General features: G+C 37.5%; 1 protein-coding gene across 1 annotated transcript; it reads right to left on the bottom strand.

Moving 5' to 3' along the window:
- Nucleotides 1–4078: 4078 nt before the first annotated feature.
- LOC121335422 (plasma membrane ascorbate-dependent reductase CYBRD1) lies at nt 4079–16472 on the bottom strand. Its single transcript, XM_041403565.1, has 4 exons — nt 15986–16472; nt 10975–11183; nt 8240–8394; nt 4079–8032 (listed from the first exon to the last, which is right to left on the bottom strand). Exons 1-4 carry the CDS (start codon nt 16170–16172, stop codon nt 7732–7734), a joined length of 852 nt encoding a protein of 283 aa, XP_041259499.1. The 5' UTR covers nt 16173–16472; the 3' UTR covers nt 4079–7731.
- Between the last annotated feature and the right edge of the window lie 5773 nt (nt 16473–22245).

Here is a 22245-nt window from a genome sequence, read left to right as displayed (position 1 = left end):
ACTGGAGTAACAGGGAACTCTCCTGTCCTTGAAGGCAGCTAAAAGCTCTGGAAGCAATTCTTACTTAGAGATACCTTTCTTTTCAAAGTCAAGTAACTCTGTGGAGGGGTTTTGAACAGCTGTTGTATGTGGGAATTGCTGACTGCCTGTATTGCCTGTGAATTTTCTTTCATTTATTTGAGGATAGGAGAGCAGTGCTTAGGTCTATATGCAAACTCATTTACTCAAATAGTGCTTGTGCTTATACAGTTGCAGTCTCATGGATAGGCAAATTCTTCCCAGGCTTTTGCAGTGCCATCATTAGGTTTCTGCTGCTTGGTAGCACAGAAGAGTTCATCCAAATCCATGTATAACAAACAGTGCCTTCTTTTCAGAGCTGCAGTTTTTTTTTCCCAGCTGCATAATTGTCAGTACAGACCAAAGAGCTAGGAAAACTTCTGCTGCAGCATTTTGAGATCTGCTGCAATTGTGTTTCGCTAGGCTCTTGTAACTTCTGCTTACAGTATGGAATGAAGTGAGGACAAGGTTTATCCAATTTATCTGATTTCAGATTTATCACTGCAGATTCTTAAAAAAGCATACTTTTCTACATGGAAATGCATGTTTTGTGCTGCTACTCTTGTTAGGAATAGTGACCTGTGAAATGATGGTATCATTCAGTAGAATTGGAAATGCAGAAGAAAAAGGTGCTTTATTGTTGTTGAGTAACTGTCTGGCAAATATCTCTGTTCACTCCATGCACCTCATCCATTATTTGTCTGTTATAACTAAAATATAATTTTAAGGCTTTTTAAGCAAAGTATTTCCATAAAATAATATGAAGAGAAGAAATAGTTATAAATGGGGAAGCTACTGTCTGTCTGTGGCAAATACCTCATGAAGACTGATCTACCCAGTTCACAGTACAGGCTGAACATGCAAGAAGATGGCTGGCAGGGTGCAATGAGCAATGGCTGGCAGCAGGGGAGGCACGAATTGCAGGGAATGGCAACGAGGTTCAGCTGCTGAAGCAGGCTGACAGTTGTGCTGGAAAGTCAATCCACAGGTCATAACCCGACCTACTGAGGGTCAGAGTCCTGTGGTCACCTGTAGGCAGGTGCAGGGAGATGGGACCAGGCAGAAATCAGGCCAGGAAGTCAGGTCCAAGGGGATGCAGGAAGCGCTGGAACACCCAGGTGGAGCAGGATTAAAGGCCCTGGACTCATGAGCAGGAGTGAGAGGGTTGAGGCTCCCAGGTGAGGCTGGTAAGGGCCACTAAGACTTATTGTATTCAGGGTTGTTATTGTCCATTGGCAGTCTTGCATTGAAACAGACTAAAATTATTACAGAGGCTCTGCCTTACTGAACTTTTGTTCAAATTCTTCATTACTAATGCAGTAATCACAGCAATGAACAGTCATGTAAATTTTCTTGTATTTTTAATCTGTCTCTACAACTGATCAGAAACAGGAGCCAGACAATATTAGTGCTCCCATTGCCACAGGGACGTATGAGCTATTCCTTAACTGCAACAGCACTTGCTGTTTTTAACAAAAAGATCAAGCATTCAAGCTGTATTTCTAGGGTATTTTAAACTAGTATTTCTTCTAGATCCAATAGTCATAACAATAATGAGAGCAATGTCCTGGAGAATCATAATTACATGAATTTTGCCACTTAATGGACCTAAACACGAGTAGCAAGCTTTGTGAAAAACCACAGTGCCTTGTCTACATCAGTACTAGTTAGCCATAGGAGACACAATAACTTCCAGTGTAGACCGAAGGGGTCAGCAAGTAAGATCAAGCAATAGCACTAGCATACCATGTAAAAAATAGCTTTCAGTAGTACTGAAACTAGTCTGTTCAGTGGAATCGATCAGAAAACATCATCAGAAAACAAGCCAGTATCCACAAAGAGATTAAATTAGGAACAGAAGCTGTTAGCATGTATCTGATGGCAGCATGTACTTTTCTGTTATTTGAAATTGGCGCTCATGTTTACTTTTTCAGGATCAATTTTTTTTTTTCTTTAGGCTGCAAGGTTAAATGGTAAAATTCTGTTCTTTTCCTAATTCTTGCTACTTTCATGTCTTGTATATGAGCTTATCCCTAAACTTTGATGCTTTTCTGATCTTGTTGTGTCTTTTAACTAAGCTTGGACTTGCACAAAAGTTACAAACAGAAGTTTAAGAGCTCAGAGGTGGAATACAATAAAGAACATTTTCCAGCACCAGGGGTGAAGAAGTACTGTATTCTGAGTGGGCCCTTGAAAAGAAAAGAGAAGTGAATATATAAATTCTGACATGACTGTGTGTTTTTTGACTACTAACCTTGTGCTTTTCTTTTGAGGCAGATGACTCATCATGCTGTATCACCTAAAAGCAAGGCTGGTCTAGCATCTGCCAAAGGCCGTTTTGGTAGTGCTTGCCACCTAGTGGATTACTGCTTGTATACACATATGAGCAGGATCATCTGCCACAAAAATACACTATCACACTCATATTTGATTACATCCTGCAGAATTTGAATACTACTTAATGGATTTTTTATTTTGTTGAAAGGAAAAGCTTGTGAAAATTGAACTACAAATTGGAAACCTTTTCAAAACTTTTATCTGACAGCTGTATTTGCAACTATGACATGACTTGGTGACCAGCAAAATATGGAATTTGAGAGCCAGTAGTAAGTGTGAGTAGTCAGTGTAAGTGGCCATGGACTCAGCTGTAAACTCAAGCCCCATGCTAACATTTGTTGGCTGAGGCTCTGATGAGTACATTTGGTGAACATAGCTGAGCTTGTTGAAATTTATACCCATTGTTTCTGCTCCTTCTGTAAGAGTTTGCTGGGGCCCTGTCATTTTTTTAGGTTTCTGGTTTGTATATAGTAGTAACTCAACATTACCTCTTCTCTTTTAGCTGAATTGCCTGGAATAGTTGTCATCCATTTTGTTGACCTGGACTTGAATTTCTCCCTGACTCATAGTTTACCCCTCATTACTGCCCACTAGTCTTACAGAGATCACACGTGTTGCTCATACCATAACACAATGCAAATATCTGTATTGTAAGTTACAAGGGTTCAATTAACTACTTAAAAAAACCGGTTTTTCCACACAAATGACTCCTGTAAAAATCTGAGTCCCCTCTTTCAATTTTAAATTGAGTTTTTGCTAAATTTTTTTACTGAATTTTTTATTAATCACCATATTTTAAAAACATGGACTGTTTTACCAGAGTTTTCCCCAACACATCCAGCCTACAGGCAACAGTTAAGGGAAGTTCTCAGCAACAGGGAATTGTCAGGTTTGAATACAACAGGTTTTCTACAATGTTGATGTTTGTAATAGTATTTTTTATTATTTCATGATTATGAAAATGTTGGAAAATTTTAGCCAACAGCTTATGGTATTCACAAATAATTTATGCTCTACATTTTCAGGATAATTTCCAGTTAAACTTATTAAACTCAGAATACCTTAATTCTTAGTTGTTACCAATACATTGATACAGATTATTTTACTTTTATAGCATTTTATGATCATTAACCTATTTATGACTAACTTGATATGCAGATGTTGAATTGGGTAAGATTCCATGGGGTCTGTGCTTAGTCTGGCTGTTACTTATCTGAGGATTTTTCAATCTTACAGTGCATTCTGTTACCATTATGTATCAGAATTCTTGATTTTCCCACATTTGCGATTGCATTCTCACAACAAGATAGTTTTGGTTTGTTTTCTACCTCCCTCTAACTGCTGTGAGGAACTTCTGTTATGATCAGAAGGTGAAATATGAATTGTTTATACAGTGAATTTTTTCACTTTCCATTAAATACTATGTTCCTAAGACTACAGAGTACATAAATTTCATCATAAAGATTATCATAAATAGTTGAAATTAAGACATATGTAAGAAAGTTTGTACAAATGGCCTCCTGTTTTTAAAAAGTAATTTACAAACAATTTGATCTGTATCCAAATTTAGGAAGTTATATGACCATAATAAAAATCTGTACTCAGTACTCAATACAGTAGCATAATAAAAATGTGTACTCTGTACTCAGTATAGTACCACAATAAAAATCTGTACTCAATAATATCACAAGCTCAAAAAATCACTTTTATTAATACATTTTAAAAAAGAATAATGAAAAGAGACATTATAATTAAATATTTGCTCTCATCTACAAATAAGCACTTTGGATAATAAAATAAATTTTTAGGTTCTTGTGAACAGTTAAAAACAGAGGAAGGAATTTTCTGAAATAAAAGCAAAAGAAAGAGACTTTTCAAATAGAAAATATTTGGCAATATCTCTTAGTCACTCAATAAAATATCCATGTAAACAAGTAATCCATATTTACATTATCATATGCAATATTCTTGGTTACATGTAGTAAGAAACACACATGTAATTACATTCAATTTTAGAATCTAATTTGCACCATCATTTCTCAGTTCCTTAATGTTGGAAAAAACACTCTTCTGCTCTGTGCATAATACTGCATGACAGCATGTAAATATACTATTTTTTTTTCCCAGGCATCTTAAGATAGCACTTTCTTGTTAGGTTTTGTAACTTCCTGGTTTTTATAGGAATCCAAACCTGGAATGTAAGCTCTACAGTCATGTTCCTGTAAAAACAATCATGTATATGATTTCCAAACATGCATAAAAATACCCATGAAAAAGCTAGAGTTCTACCTTCCATTTGTATCTCTGAAAATACACTTTTTTCATTTCTTATGTTGCTACTGTATTTATGTTACTCATAAATACAGGTAAGAAAATTTGCATAAAAGGAAAGTTAATGGAAAGCCACTTTGAGGAGCATGTTTAGGACTTTTACTCTACAAACACCTATGCATTTTTATTTAGCATTGAACTAACCTCATTTTTTTTTTGCAAGGATACATAGAGGCCTTTTTAATCAATTTAGACTTAAGCCAAAAGTCTATAGTATGTTTTATCAGTTATAAATTGCACACACCAAGGTTGATCAAGGTTTAGGAGCTCACAGCTACTGCATCTCATGGGGACCTTCCAAAGATCAGAAGCCAGAATCCCAGAGTTCGTGCACGTGAGATATCACTGATTAACAATTCCCCAGATGGAATCTTCCAGCTTCCGCTGAGTTTCTACTATCACGTTTAACCTCTCAGTTGAAAACCAAAATTATGTTTTGGGAGGCTCCTCTCAAAAGGTTGCTAATCCTTGATTTTCAGTCAGTTTTATGTCACGGAATCACAGCATAGTCAGAATTGGAAGGGACCCAGAAGGATGATCGGGTCCAGCCCTTAAGCAAATGGCCCACATGGGGTTCGAACCCACAACCTTGGTGTTACTCGTACTCGTTTGCACTTCTTGAGAATAGAGAATAAATGCCACCATCCTTTCTTCAAGTAGCATTCCCCTTGAACAGTACATGGCAATCAATGGAAACCAGAAGGAATGCTGCTTATTTAACAGCATATAGAGCCAACCACCTAAAAGCTGTTCATTTCAATACATTCAACTCAGTGCTGTAACAAAAGAAGTCATAGATTCTGTGTTTGTTTCCAGTACGCTGTTCAGTTACTTTCTTCCAGAACAATCCCTAGGCAATTGACTACCTTCCATACAAGCATATGCTTTTATTATGTGACCTATGCAAGGATTGAGTGAGCTTATTTTCACAGGTGGATGAGACACAGTAACAGGCCAATACATAACAATTTAAAATGCTGTTGCCTGTGTGAGTGCAGTATAGAAAGCTGCATAGTAAATTACAGCAAGTAAGCTCATTTATTCACTTCCTCTGTCATGCTTCACTGTTTGATTCATTGCACATAGTGGGACTGGAGAAGTGCTCACACATTAGTTTAGCAGTTTAGGTTAGTGTTCCTTCTGTCATACCTGAATTGTACATTAAAAGCAGGCATTTTCTGCAGTGGAAAAATACATTAATGTGAGGTTGGTCCCAGTCACCCACAAACCTATAAGTGAAACTATAGAACTCTGGGATGTAGTTCTTGAGTACCAAGTGGTACAGCAATAAAGTTTTTAAAATATTTTATTATGCTAGCTTTCTGTACTGCATTCGCCAAATAGTAAAATATTATTAAAAATCAAATAACAGGAACTGAGGTACTTTTTGTCAGAGAAGACCCAAAATAACTCATGTCCAAAATAGTTTGTACAAACACACAGTGAACTACAAAAATGGCGCATTTGTTGAAGGGTAATATATTAAAGTGTTTTTAAAAGCTGGAGTAGATAAAAATTTATGTAGTATTTAAAAGTAGGAAATTATTTGCTGTCTGAAACTATCTATATTCCAACATGAACAGTGGTTAATTTGTATTTGTAGTGGGCTCTGCAGCTTTTACAAGAGATAATAGAATGGCTCATCATTTTGGACATATGCAGTCCAAATAATCTACTATAATTATTCTTCCATAGTAGTAGAAGTATAAATATTGTCTGTATCTGTGAAATTAATGAATGAGCATAATACATTAATATTTCAGTTACTAGAAAGAGCTATAAAAGTAAAGTGCCAGTAGGAACTCTTCATTATTTAGAGAAAATTGCATTATTTGAAACAATAATTTCAAATTAAAAAGTCATAGAGTTTGTATAGATTGCTTACATACTAAAGCATGTCTTGGTGCCTATGATAATAATGCTTTTGACGTCAGTGTGGAGATACTCAAATTGGCTTTCAGTTAACAGGTAGCATTTTAATAAAAGAGCAAAGCTCACCTGTGTGCTGGAGAAAGTATTTCTCACTTGAAGCTAATTTTTTTTTCTGTGAGACTGATAGCAGATTTTTTCTGGTTTCTAACCACCTAGATTCTAGTCTAGTACCATAAATCAGCAGAACTGTGCAATCAAATAAAGAACTAAAATGCTGCCTTCTGGGATAAAAGGAAGACTTAGTTTAAGTGATACATTTTTCTAAGTGTGTTTCTATAGCTTTTCAAATAAGACAAATTCTGCATTTGGATGTCTTAACATTTCTTAGATTACACTAATAATTGCACATAATTCAAAGCCAAAAATAGTCTGTATACAATGTATTTGGTAGAATTTGTTGAAAGGCCAACAGATACATTCTGTTTTTTAAAAAAACAAGACCAAAAACTCCCAGAAGTTTCTAAAGGTAATATAACCTTTTATGAAGATATCTAGCAAACTTTTCTCTTTTTTTTAGTTAAAAATTGTAGAATAAACATTTTTATGAAGCAGCTCTGTAAAGTGCAGAATTACCTCAAATCCCGTCGAACATAGCAGCCAGTGCGAGGCTTAATCAGCTAGAGCAATCAAAGCTTCAACAAAGTGAACATTACCAGGAAATTTAGGTGTGACAAACTAAATCATTCTGTATGGTATACTTCATGGCTGATTCATAACCTGCAAAAGCACTCAAGAGAAAAATTTAGCCTGAATCTTGTTAAATTTTTCATGACTATAAGAGAGATAAGCATTAAATTAAGAAGTTATATGTAAGACAGTTTCCAATGATGTGATTTTCCCATTATATGATGCTCTTGATTTTTTAAACAAGGCAAAGACTAGTCATGGACCAATAAAATATGTCTGGGACTTCCAGGAGTTTAAATCCATATGCAGAAAACTTGAGTATGTTTCAGCAAGCCATACTAAAAATGAACCCCCAACCTACTTACATATCAATATAACTACATTAGAAGGACCCTCACCTGGGAGAAATTGGAAGTATAATAGTACTTTTTATTCTGTATATTTTCTTTACATAGTTGATCTTTGTCCTGCTTCATCAAATTTGATGTTTTGTTTTTTGGCTTCTTCAGTATTGCTCCTCAGATCAGCTTTATCTGCATTACTGCTGTTTGTCATCGTGGATTCTACTTCTGTGCCTTCAGGAGTTGCTCCAATGGGCCTCATAATTTTAGCATTCTCTTCTGGGGGCCGCTTCCAGTAGGGCCTGCTTGCCATCCACAAAATAAGTGAACCAAATATGACAAGCAAAAGACCAAGACAGTTGACCAAAGTTGCTTCTGGTGGGGATTCACTGTATGCAGGACTTCTCCTTAGAAAGGGGAAAAAGAAAGAAGAGGTCAGAAAAGATTGTTTTAAAGACAATCCTGGTCTAAAACCAGCAGTCTCCTGCTAGGTAGGTCTTTTTAATACAAACAAAACAAAACAGTGTCCCAGTACTGGATGCTTATTATTCTGGGCAAATGGAAGTATATTTGCAATGTATAACCTTAATAAAGAAGTGGAAACAAATACTTACAATGCAAATATAAGCTTTTCTGTGATTCCCATGAGAGCTGTTGCAATCACTGTTGCAAAGATGGTCAGACCCGAATAAACGTGTATTGGCATGACAGCTGCGCGGAGATGAGCTGGAGCAAACGGGAGCAGAAACACAGCGACACCACAGAACAGCTACAACCAAAACAGATTCATAGTTAGGGCTAGATGGAAAACATGCTACACTTCTCAAGCAGAACAAAAATAATCATAAAATTCCATTCTGAGATGTCTTCAGGTAAAAATTTGAAAGTAATTGGCATTTCTATTTTTGAATGTGTTTCCTGTCAAAACCAAAGCAAAATTCTATATTAGCACTTGGAAAGCAGACATTAAATATTTTATAAATCATCCTACATAATATCAGTGTCCAAACTTACTCATAGTGCTAAAACTCCAACCCAAACTAAGTACTGGAAACACAAGTTTTCAGTGTCACTAATTCACTAATATAGTAATAGTGTGAGGAGCCACATTTTTACAGTCTTATCAAGTCCTGTTCTCTGCTCCTGTTGCAGATTTGCACATAAAGGAGCATCAGAAAGCAGCCTAACTTTCTGACTTGAGTAGATTAAATAGTTTTATCTTGTTAGAATTTAAGTTAATTTAAGTGCCTATCTTTAGAAGGAGAATGGTCTTTCAATATATTGATCACATGGCATTTACAGAGTGAAGACATGTATGGGTGGCATCAAGTTATTCAGGGGACATTAGTCCTCCTATTAGCACTAATTCTGTGATGGAAAATAACCCATCATGTCCCATGGTTGCATCCACAGGTTTGCCCAGTCATGCTGAGGTTGCAGCCTCTCTTTATTTGTTTTACCATTATTCACCCCTGCTGCTAAATTAGACAGAGTACATGAATTTGTATTTCATCTGCTTTAACTCAGTCCTTGTTTTATCTTTCCATAATGGATTAGAGAGCCTGATATTTTCTCCCTGGGAAGCTTTTTAGTACACCATAATCAAATCATCTCTTAATCTTAGATCTGCTTAACAGCTGGAGTTTTTAAAGTCTTGCAATGGAAAATAGCTTTTCCAGCCCTCAAATTACTTTTCCAGAATTTCTTTGGGTTTGTTGCTTTTTATTTTTCTGATCATTCTTTTATATTAAAAAATCCATAATATTTCATATTAGTTTCACTAATGCCATCTTTTTTCCTGTTGTCACAGCATTGTGAGAACTCATTTAGAGCTTCATGTCATTTTTGAGTTCTTCTTTCCAGAGACATCATTTTCCAAGAGACAGTCTCATTTTATGCTTTTGCCCTATTCTTAAATTTATGTTATGTAGTGTGCTATATACTGTATTAACCTGCATTTGGCCTAATTGCAACATAGTTACAATATTGCAGGCAGAGTATTATGTGAGCATAGGACTGATGTGCCCCTTCTGGTAAATGCCAAGGGTCTTCTCTGTTAACAAAGATACTGCTTTGTGACTATTCTTTATAGTGCTCAGTCACTTAACAAACATCAGTCTCTGACTGGAGACTTACATCCCAGATTGGAAGAAGGAACACTAAGGATCTTTTGATTTGACAGGCAAGGCATTAAGTGCCATTGATCACGTTTATAGTAGCAAAATGAAAAGTAGAACTAGGATTTTAGTCACAATTCTTCATTTAACCATTAGAAAAAATACTGATACTCAGTGTAGTGACAGCACAGATTTCCTTGAAATACCTGCATTGTTAGGACAAGCTTAATTTTAACATTGTTTTTTCTTATTCATTAATATTAATACTTATTACTTTGTTCAGCTGTAGAGAATATACTCAACAATGCTGCAATATGCTTTCTTTTTTTCTAAATGTTAAAAACACTATTTCAACACTGTTTCCTGTACCTCTTGGCCTGAGCAGTGAAGAATAAAGTCCAGAACCCAAATCCCTTAGCTGAGGTTTTCTGTGCTTGATCATAGATAATTAAGACTTTTTTTCTTTTTAGTCTTTCGGGAAAAAAATATTTGAAGGAACAAAATAAATCTCCATAGTGTAAGAACACAGTATAGGGAGTTCAGCATGTATATGCAGAAGCATCTGTATGTGTTCTGTAAATTTCAGGGCATGGTTGCTCTTCTTTGCCAAATGCAAAACACATGAAGTTAGCTCATTTTACATTACAATAATGCTAATTCTCTGCCAAGAGGAGCAGTTAAAAGCACGCCCACAAACATCTATCAAAGTTCTGCTGATTCAGGAAAACTGGTTAGCCACTAGTAGCTCATTCAGGTGTCAGATCCTTTACATCTCTACTGATGCAATTGTTCTGCTGATTAACAAAAGTCTTGAGGCCAAGAAGTGACTACTTAAATAAGACATAACTGGAAAAAAAAAAAAAAAGAAAAGCTGTTACTTCATTTGAGACTTCCTTAATAAATGTTCTAACTATATTTAAATATGCTGCCAACAAACCAAGTAACTTGCTGTAAATTCAGGAGTTAATGTGGCTTAGAAACACACTACTGTGTAAGTGTATTGTAGGCTAATGGCCATTATACCAGCAAATAAACAAAACAGGCTTAAAAATGCATTTTTCTTCAAAGTTAATGATCCAGTATTTGTATATTTACATGATAATTTGCCAAATCAGAGTGTAAAATAGCTATCCCAGTAGTTAAAATGTACTAGCAAGAGCCTATTGTGCCTGAATTAACTAAAAACATTCTTCAAATTTATAAGCTGTTTATAAATACAGTTAGATTCTGACCTGGAGAGAATAAAATATAACAGCAGTCAGCCCAATCCAGCTGTGCAGACTGTACATGTTAGGAATGTTCTGGGCATTGTGGTATTCAAACGCGGCTACCATAGAAACAATTGCAAGAATCATAGCTGTGGTATTTAATCCAGCATGTATGAACTTCATTAGGAGTTTGCTGCACTTCCAGGTCCAGGGCAATCTGTACACAATAATAGCTGAAGAAAGAAGGGAAACAAGATTTTAGGCCTTATAGAATAATTTCTTTCAAATGTTAATAATTACGCATAATTCACAGAGTTACATTGTAAATTACAGCAAAATCCAACCTGAAGTATTCTAAATAGTCTATTAAAAGGCTTTTTTTCATACACTTAGCATAGCATACTCTGAACTGAAGCTTAAATATGGCTTTTTAGGGAATTATTCTCAATTATAAAAAATCCCACAAACTTAAATGTGTTTCAAAAAATACCCCAGTAAACAACTTGGTATCATCTTTTCCTCAGTCATTAAATTGATTTAACAGGGATTTGGCATAGGATTTTGATTTTTCTGCTGCTAGTCAGATTGGAGCATTATAGCCTGATTCTTGTTGAGAAAGCATGTAGGATTATTTTATAATATTTATTCTCTTTGCAACTTTGGCTAATGCTATTCTCTAATTGCATAGATACTTATATAACTGTCTATTACACTGATATCAGTAAGACTACTTTGAATGGGGAAATGCTCTTCAGCATTAGGGAATCATAATCTGACTTTAGAGACAAAAACATTTAACAAATACAAGTCTTCCACTACTGTTAGATGAATGTAGGGAAGTTTTGCCTATACTTGAATTAATAACTCTAGCAGACAGTGTTTTTTCCAGTCTGAACAAAACAATAATTTCCATTGCTCTAACTCCAGATGATCCATAAAAATAACTTAACCTAGAGCTGCTTCTTGCCGAGTTTTCTCCAAGATCCCTGCTGCCCCTATCTGTCACAACTGTCCCCTGTCTGTCATACAACCCAAATGCTTTCCACAGGGGACACAAATGGACCAGATTTTATCACTGAAGTTCAAGGTACATCTGATTACAAACTAGATAGTAATTCTGGATGTGTGACAGCACATAAATATATTCACCTAACAGGGGACAAATATTTATAAGGACAACTGATAATTTGAGCAATAAAGACTGATGCCCCCATCTATAATGTCTTGCCTGAGCAAAGTCTGAACTCCACTCAGTGATTCATCACATCCTAATTTAAGGCTTCTGCTTATGAAATTATAGTGAAAATTTTGTATATAATTATCTATAATAAAACAAAGGAATAATAATTTATGTAGGTTCTTTTAAAAAAATCCTGTTCCAAACATTAAGAAATAAGAAAGTATTACCTAAGTGATTCTTATGTGCCCTAGTCATTCATTACTTCTCCACAACCCCTGCATTTTAGGCAAAAAGTATAGATTATGGAAAATAAATAGAATATTATCTCTGCATGTTCCGATGAATAGTAGTAATAAATGACAAATTCTTTTCAAGTTCTGTTCACACTTTTTTTTAAACTTGAATGCATTTCAATAAATACAGTACTACAGTAAATAATTCACAAAGAAAACCATTTACAAGTCAAATCTCCATACTATGATCAGATTTTAAATCAATGTATGCATTTACATACTGTGTAAAAATATAATACTGGAATGAAATTGTTCCTTAGAATATTTAAATATATACAGCACTTAGGTTGGTTTTGGCTTCTACTTTAAAAAGCAACAGTAGTAAATCCTACAAAATCAGGAAGATAGAAACCTTGTTTATAAGATGATTTGACTGTCTTAAAGCAATCTATTACAGAAATCTGATTCTGCACACCAAGCTTATCACCTCCAACAGTTCCCAAAGTGACTTTACATTATAATGTTAGACTCATAGAATCCTAGAATCACTGAGGTTAGAAAATACCTCTCAGATAATTGAGTTTGACCATTAACCTGTCACTGCCACATCTACAATAAACCATGTCCTGAGCACCACATGTGTGTTTTTTGAGCACTTCTATGGACAAAGATTCCATCACTTTTCTGGGCAGCCATTTCAATACCTGACCACCATTTCAGTGAAGACATTTTTGTGAGTATCCAATCTTAACCTCCCCTGGTGCAACTGGAGGCCATTTCCTCTTGTTCTCTCACTTGTTACTTGGGAAATTAGATCTTTCCCCACTTGCTACAGCCTCCTTTCAGACAGTTGTACAGAACAATAAGGGACCCCTGAGCCTCCTTTTCTCCAGGCTGAACACCCCCAGCTCCCTCAGCTGCTTCTCTCCAGACTTGCGCTCCAGACCCTTCACCAGCTTCACTGCCCTTCTCTGGACCTGTTCCAGCACCCCAGTGTCTTGTACTAAGGGGCCAAAAACTGGACACAAGATTTGAGGTGCGGCCTCACCAGTATCGAGTGCAGGGGGAACAGTCACTGCCCTGGGCAATAGAGCCCACACTATTTCTGATACAGGCCAGGACTCTGTTGGCCTTCTTGGCCACCTGGGCACACACTGGCTCATGTTCAGCCAGCTGGCAATAATATCCAATAATATTAGACTACTATTAATCAACTTAATACTAATGAAAATTACTTCTAATTTTGTGAAGCAGATGTGTCAAAAGGCCCCAAAACAAGTTTCAACATCCCGTGAGGATATTCCAAATAAATCCTTCTTACCATATGTCCCACGGTATTGTCAATAATTTATTCAAGGTGCAGCAGAGTACTGGACTCTGTATGAATAAAACTTCAAGACCATAGGTCCTGGTCTCAGTTTTTAGTCTTTGATCTCAGAGGGTCAAGTCGGGAGTAAAATTTTTATATAATATTTTTTGGTCGTCATCTAGCTGATTTAACTTTCAGAAGCACTATCAAACTCCCTAGTCACTTGTCCACATAGTCTCAGATCTCTGGGCCTTGAATTTTCTAAGTTGTTTCCCATAAACATTACAATAGGAAACCAAGGAATAACCAACTAATGCTTTGGCCAGTTGTTAACAATACCATTCATTACCATGTTACATGCCACAGCCCAGTCTGGGGAACAAAGGGGAAAGAAGGAAGATTCACCTTTCAGTGAGAACAAGCTCTTAAAAATTTACTCAGATGTGATGTGTAATTTCATGTCAAAATTAAAACAGCTTAGGTTAAAAGCACATACACAATTAGAGTGTTTGGTGATGACATGGTAAAGCAGCCTCATGGAGAGCTTTCTCAAGGCAGAACATTTCTAGTACTGTTAAGAAATTTGACAGTGTAGACACCCTGGCCTGAGCTTTTGGACTCAGACCTTACTCCTGTTTTGAGCTATGATTTTGAAACCCATTACACAGGGCAGAGTTATCTTGCAATATTTTTATATGGCATGGGACATCCTTTTACAAATGTACAGAGCAAAATTCTGGAGTTATTGACCAACATCAGCCTTTGTATAGACTATTAAACTCAAGAAACAGTTGGTATATTATTTAAAATCCTCTACTCATATTTAACCAAGGTTTTTTTAGCTACACCTTCCTACTTTCAAATACTTAAAGACTTATCTTTCTTGTATGTGTCCAAAGAGGTATCTGATTTCTCACTCTCATCCAAATTGCTTTGAATTCAGTGGCAGACTTCCATCAGCCAAATTTGAATCAGATTCACAGTGGCATCTTATCTGTTGATATTGCATCTGATTTACTACAACACCCCTTCAGTCTCCAGCTTTGCTTTTCCTATTATGTAATAGTACTTCCTAAATTATACTGTATTATTAGTGAATTCCTTGTATGCATGTGGTTTCTTAGCTGTGGTAAACTTCTATTGACTTTACATATGTCCTTACCTAAACAGAGCTTGGGGCAACGCCCTTTCTCCGTGACACAGGGAAAAAACTGAGTTTCAGAGGAAAAAACCCAGAAAATACATAGGAATAAGCTGCAGAAAACTTCTCCCTATTTTCTTCAAAAGTTCTATGCTTATGTATAAAAAAAATAGGTTGAGCACATTAAGTATTATAGATCTTAGTAGTGAAGTGAACAGGTGGTTTTTATTGCTTATTTATAGCCTGAAATGACACTTCCTGTTGAGCAATATTATGTAAAACAACTTCAAAGTATGGTTTATTGCTCAACACTGGTTTGCAGCTTGAAGCCAAAAAGAAGCTGAGAACAGCCCCACTCCCACTGAAAAACAAAAATTTACAGTGTATGTTTAAATCTCAATGTTCTCTTCATAGCCAGAACAAGACAACCTTCAGCATCTTCCAGCCTTTTGACTGGCTGGAAGTGTAACGGGAAAATGTTAGTCCATGACTGAACTCTACGAAATCCAAAGTTCCTACACTCTTAAAAAAAAAAAAATAGAGAAGCAACCCTGTATCTTAATGATTATATGTTATTTAAGCAACAGAACAAATGATTCATTTAAGAGATATACTTTACACAACAATTCATCCTAATTCTAGCCTGAAGAACTGCATTTTGCTTGTGCTTGTGGTGCTGCGTTTTCTGTGGCCAAAACCCTGCTCCTGGATCAAGTTCTGTGATACTGAACTTTCCTTTCTCTTCTTGGGACATGGAAGAGAGCCCAAAGAGAAACTTTCCTAGGGCAACATTTCTGGCATTTTGATTTTCTACTTGCATAAATTCCAGCTGCCTAGGAAAAACACACCTCGCAGGCGTTACTCAAAATGCACGGCAATCCCCGGGCCAGGATAAACAAGTGCTTGCAGAAAAAAAACCCCAAAACAACTCAAACCCCGTATGTAGCAATTTTGGCTTATTACAAGGCACTCTTTGTCCCTTCCCGGGAATGCTGGCTTCCCCAAGCTGCGGACCGATTGCTGCGCTCCCGCTGTGACCCGCTGCCGGCCGCGGGCCGCCCCGCCGGCTCCGCCCGGAGCCTCCCGCGCCGCGCAGCCCCGGCCGCGCCGCCCCGGCCCCAGGCAGGCCCGGCTCCCCCGCAGCTCCGCGCCGGCCCGGGCCCCCGACGCACCGATGCCTTGGATGAAGACGAAGCCCGTGACGAGGAGGACGGGGTGCCAGTTGAATTCCGCCGAGCTGCCGTCCCAGCTCAGCCCCTCGCGGTAGTGGAAGACCCAGACGAGGGAGAGGATGACCGACACGAAGCCGACCAGCAGCGCAGAAGCCAGCAGTGCCAAGAATCGCCCGTAGCCCTCCATCTTTCGAGCCCGCGCAGCGAGTGCAGCGGAGGAGAGGCGAGCCGGCGGCCGGGCGGGGTCCGACTCGTGCGCGGGCTCGGGTCCGGCGGGCACGGGACCGGACGGGACGGACCCAGCAGGGGCGGGAGCAGGGCGGCACTCCGCGATCCTCCGCGCCCCTACACCCTGCCCTCTCCGAGCGTCCCGGCGCGTTCAGAACTCCGCCTTAGAAAATAATTTTGTGTGTCAGCCTGTCCCCTGCCGTGGTGGCAGCCCGACTGTGCTCCCCAGGGCAGCCAAGGAAGGGAGCGGGTGGTCACGGGTTTTGTGCCGAGAGGCTGTTGTGGAGGTTGGGGAGTTGACAGACCCACCAGAAAGATAAGCTACCACAGTCATAAGCGCTTACCGATAAAGTAGGAGTGCTGTTATGAAGAAGATACCGACAGCACACACAGAAAATGCAGAGGAGGAGAAGCGCACTTAAAGACACTGATGTACTTACCTGGAGCACAGCCTTGCCATCATGACACCCCCTTCTCACTGGATTCATTGAGTGCTCCAAATATAGCGCAGATACTAAAGAGCACAGCCTTGCCATCATGACACCCCCTTCTCACTGGATTCATTGAGTGCTCCAAATGTAGTACAGATACTAAGCAGTTTCATATGTGGAGTCTGGCCTAAGTATGCAGGAGAATGTGGACGTTGTTCTGTTGAATAGCACAAATACATCAAATATCCACTAGCAAAGAAAGGGAATGCATAAAACTTAGACAATACCAATAGGTATGGAAAGGCCCATTGTAGGGAAGTTAAGAGAGGAAAACAGAAGGTGAAAACCCCAGAATTGCAAAAGAGACAATAGACCTGACAAAAATATAACATGATAGATTAGACCAGTTTGGTCAAACCATGTAGTCAGCAGTTACCTTTTGTTTTGGTGTAGAACATTCACCTGGCTCTGAAGCCTGTCAACTGTGGTAGGAGGATATGCCTAAACATATATTCAGCACTAATTTTCTGGTATTTGATTAGCTTACTTTTAAAGTATATATAGTGTTGAACTACATATGAATTAGAAGTTCATTAATTGATTGAGAAGAAAAAAATACTATGTACTCTGGCTAGCATTTGATCTCTCTGGTATCTCACACTTAAACTGAGGCCTAGAAGATGAAAAGAAACGGTTTTATGAAACTTAAAATAGTTTCAGTAGAATACTGCCAACTCAAACACCATACTTACTAAAGTGTTGGAAATATCTACATAGAGACATGAAGACCAAGCCAGATTGGAGTGGGATGCAAATATATTTCTTCATTGTTGTCTTTAATCTCCTAAAAATACACACTGACGTTTTAAAGAAAAGCTTGACTTGAGCAGCACTTGTATAAAGATATTTAGCTTTAGTTTGCATGGATTTGGTGTGACCTGCCCTCAGGATTTAACTGGTTACTCATTCTACTCACAATGGAAAGTAGAACACTTGTATTGTTAAATTTCACAAGTCACAGCATCTAAGAGCAGATCCAAGCCCTAAATCTTCTGATGAATGCACTCATGCATAATCTCTCCAGGGTGCCAGATTGTCATTAGCTTATGAGGCACACAGGTCATCTTAATATTATGGTCAGAAAAATTCTTGCCTGTCTGGTGTAAATATCAGATTGGTGCAGAATCAGAAGTAATCCATAGCACAGCTACAATGTCTGAGTGCATTTCATGTTTACTTTGGGATGGGAACTCAACACGATACAGTTGACTGCTGAGGGCTGAATGATGCACTTGATAATCTGTTTGGAAAATAACCCCCTACAAAAAAATGAAACTACCCTGTATGGGGCTTTCCTTGCAAGGATGCAATAAATACCTGGTTTTGTTAATCATTACTGTGGATAGATTCTACAGCAGTTCATAATCTCTTACTCTTTTCCAGAGCTTCCTAGAGACAATGATATTTTCCAGTACATTGCCATCTCTGCCTGTGTGTATTCCCTCTTAGCAGTTCTGTTGGGACATGATCTAACATGCACTTCTTTCTTTGGGTTGCTGTATTGTCAGATGTAGGATAACTGTGACTTCAGATCTGGAAGAACTTCAAAGCAGACAGGCAAAAAAAGACCTACAAAACAGACAAAGAATCACAGATTATTTTGAAGAGGTAGCCATGGATTCCTGCCAGTATTATGTGTATGGTACTTGGCAACTGTTGTCATCATTGCTATACCATTCATACATTTTGAGAGCAGCAGCCTAAACATAAGTGTGCATAAATGCCTATCTAAGCAACACACCATGTCACCATAGGCCATTGTTTTGTGCTTGTGATGTAAATTTTTAATACTGGAAGTGTTTCTAGTTTCAAGTGACCAAAAACTGACTTGTCAGAGCTGTACTTAGGATAAGATTAGGGTCTCTTTTACCAGCTACAACTTCATCTCTTTTTCCATGCTGGACAAGTCATTTAAGATCTAAGCCTTAGACCTGGATATTCCAGAAAAGTTACAGTATCCCTTAAAGCATTTGGATGAGTTTTTCAGAAACCTGGTGACTGTTCATTTTGTAAACAAACAAAAGTGCTGAGATTGTCCAGTCAGTTTTGTTCTGGCAGCTAATTTAACTGACTGTTGTGGAAGCTTTAGAAATGCCTCTGTAGAAGTTATCTTACCAGGAGTAATACAGACAAAGGAGTTCAAGTAGTGTTTGAATGGCACAAACAAACCAGAATGATCCTTTTACTCTTTTTGGTACTGAGTTTGATGCCTAAGCAACAGAACCATTTGACCTTTGCTATTGAGAACATCACTAATTTGTCTTTGCAAATTGCGACTATGAAGCAAGACTCTTCCAATAAATGATTTTTACTTATTCCCCACTCTAGAAGGAGCTTTTGCTGAGATAAAATAAGACACATAGTGCACCTTTTGTCTAGAATGTTATACTGGTCATAGGCCAGTCATTGTTACCTGTGCAATGAAACTCTTTCAATCTATAAACATTTTGCTTCTGTGAGTTGTAGGATGTTTTTATAATAATTATTTTGTAGAAGCTTTTTGATGTTGTGGAACTGTGGGACAATAGCTGGAATTATCTAAGCAAGATTATAAAGTTTTACTGCTTTCAGTTTTTATTTGGCTTGTGCTTTCTTATTTTCTTCCCTACCACTCACCAGCCTTGCCAGTGAGTATGTGCTCAAATAACAAGAGAAAGGCAGGATGTGCACTCTTTTTTTGCTCAAAGCAAATCTTATCAAGAGAAGTCACTCCTTCATATATTTTAAATTTCTAGGCTGGGAAGTTCCACCTGGGTCTCTAAACAGCTATTATTATCAAATACAAATAAAGGGCTAGCATTTTTGGGATTCCATTTTTGCTTCTCTGTCCTCTCTCCAGTCATTGAGATGTCACAGTGAAGTGTAAAATCAAAAGTGATTTTGTTGAAGTAGAAATGCTTTGGTCCACAAAACAAAATGTTCCTAAGACAGCCAAAATCAAGCCAGCTTTCAGGCAGTACGAAGAATAGGCAGTGGCATTACAAAAGGCTAAAATAGGAAGAGCATGGTGTTAACATCCCGGAGTTTCCTAATTTCCATTGTCCCAGAGCATGGAAATTTGTACAACCACGCTGCAAATTGCATGTTAGAGGTGGGCAACATCTGAAGTTGAGACTAACTGCAGATACAGAAGATAATAGGGAAAATTGCCAATGTATGAGTCCGAATATGGAACATCCAAGTAAACACATTAACAGAATCATTTTCCTGCCTGTCTTCTGGCAAGCAGCTGTTACTGGGGACTGTCTGGAGAGCCTGCAAGCCTATCATGTGGAATGCATTGCTTCTGCTGCAGCATCTCAAGTAAGCCAGTTCTTGAGTCACTTTGTGGAGTAATTCCAGTTAATTTTAGCTTTCCCTACCATGTTTTCTTTTTTCTTCCTGAGAATAATGTGCTCTTACTCTTCCCTAAAAATATGATGTTCTCAACAACACTATTCCTTCTCCACCCAGGCAAGAATAAGGCACTTGTACTTGGTATAGCTTAGTAACTAAATGAGTTACTAAGCTATACCAAGTGGTTCTTAGCAATCACATTATTGTAACTCTTCACTCTGCTAGGATACCTAGTTCCTTTTATTAAAAAAATCAATCCCAAAAAAACCAATCTATTTTTGCAGTTGTTTATCTTTTATTAGCCAAATCAAGCATTTTGACTACTTTATTAGATCTATAAATATTTGAATACACTGACATAAAATTATTCTCTATTTTATTTCTAATTCTTTCTATATTCTATAAAAATATAATAACCTGAAGATTTTGGTCACTGTTTTGTAATTTCAGTAAAGGAGAAATATATACCATAGTTGTAGAAATGCCAAGTCTAGCAATCAGAGAACTTCAAGTGATCCTCTCTGCATTGTTGATACAATTCAGTTGTTACTGGTGAGGCATTGCTACAGACATATCACATCAAGTCCACAAAAAATAAGCTCTTTAAAGGTTTTGCAGTGTAGTAATACTTGTCAGTTAGAAAAGAACTCAGTTGCTGTTCTATATATTCTTCTGTGGTTCAGTCTTAGAAAACCAGTTTTACTACTTACCCCTTTTTGCACTTACCATCGAGGATTTGTTCATTCTGGCAACAGCAGAAAGTTTGATTCAAACAATCCAACGTGAACTCACTAGTCCATGACCTTTTTAAGTACTAGACCAACATTTTGCTTTTTGTAGGCAGAGTGCTCAGAGACCCTGCTTTAAGCAGCAAACAGCAGTTCCTCACAACTGTTCTTTCAGAAAGCACTCAGCTTACATGCCACCCTACACAGGTGTCCTTTCTAGCACATATTCCTTTAAACAATCTTTATTATAACTGGGAACCAAATTAATTTATTAGCTGTTCCATCTTGTGGGATAGCTGTTACAGTTCCATATGGAAAAAAATTCTTGCTGTTGAGTTTTTGGCAATTTTCAGTTACTGTTAAGTAATATGAAAAGCCTTTTTCTCAATAAGAAGATGGAAAAAAAAAGACAAAATGAGAATAAAATGAGCAAGAAACTGTACTGTTAAAGTAATTGGACATAAGAAAGAAACATTTTTCCACACTGAAAATGCAGAAAGTTTGGGTGAAGTTACTTAATTGTGAACGTTGGCAAAATTGGCTAAGATCCCTTCAACTCTATGTGTGAAATACACATTTGAGAGTCTTTCCTCACATAAAGAGTTCACTTGTATATTTACATCTCTCTACGTATGTATATATAATCTTTTTCCCTTGGGCATCTAGTGCTAGTGAAAATAATGGAAGCATAGGCCATAAGCCTTTCAGGTTTGATCTTTTAAAGGATGCATTTGAAACTGCATTTGATGTAATTAATTGAGGCTTTATCTGCATACTCTATAATTAACTGAGGCTTTATCTGCATACTCTGGAAACCATGGCCTGAGTGCTAAGCACCCCCTGAAAATCACAGGAAACAAGAGTACTCACGATTTCATGCTGACAGTTCCTTAGTCTGATTTTTGTAAAATAAAAACCTATCAGTAAATGGATTTCCTGATCATAAAGGAGTTAGGCACTGCCTATGAGAAGTAAAGAAAATATTTGTCTTCTCTTACTCTAATTAATCTAATGCATTAATTCACATTTAATATCAATTTGATACTACCCAGCAGTACACCCCTGCCAGCAACAGTGACTAAAAAATGTTTGCATATAAAATCTCCTGGCGAAGTAAAATACTAGCTTTTTTTCTGGTGGCTGAGTTTTGTTTAGAAATTTAACTTGAAGTAAAAGCAGTCAATTCAGGTAGGCTGCCACCAAGCATGCAGGTATTTGTATTTGGTTTATATACAGTTACTTCAAACAGTTTAAAAACTACTGGTTTGTGGTCAGGATTTTCCTCCCATTTAAACACAAGTTTACTTTTAGAATTTTCTGGGTCCCTGCATAAGTACAGAAGGCAAATCACAGCTTGAAAAGCACATACCATAAGCATTTAATGACTCTGCTTCTTTAGTGTGCTCCAGACTGTAGGTAGGATGCCAAGACACTCAGAAGTGTTCAGGGCTAGTTTTTTGGGATTCTCTGTTCCTAA

Source organism: Onychostruthus taczanowskii, unplaced genomic scaffold, assembly GCF_017590055.1.
Source record: "Onychostruthus taczanowskii isolate IOZ18803 unplaced genomic scaffold, ASM1759005v1 scaffold20, whole genome shotgun sequence".
Lineage (NCBI taxonomy): Eukaryota > Metazoa > Chordata > Aves > Passeriformes > Passeridae > Onychostruthus > Onychostruthus taczanowskii.
The sequence above is the reverse complement of the archived record's forward strand: the minus strand, read 5'-3'. Positions and strand labels throughout refer to the sequence as shown.

Bases quoted from the DNA above. Each gene is read 5' to 3' on its own strand.
- LOC121335422 (XM_041403565.1), bottom strand. From the start codon at position 16,172: ATGGAGGGCTACGGGCGATTCTTGGCACTGCTGGCTTCTGCGCTGCTG. The intron at 8,395-10,974 runs GTCAGAATCTAA...TTTTGGTTGTAG, and splicing joins TTATATTTTATTCTCTCCAG to CTGTTCTGTGGTGTCGCTGT. The intron at 8,033-8,239 runs GTAAGTATTTGT...CCCCTTTCTAAG, and splicing joins GAAAAGCTTATATTTGCATT to GAGAAGTCCTGCATACAGTG.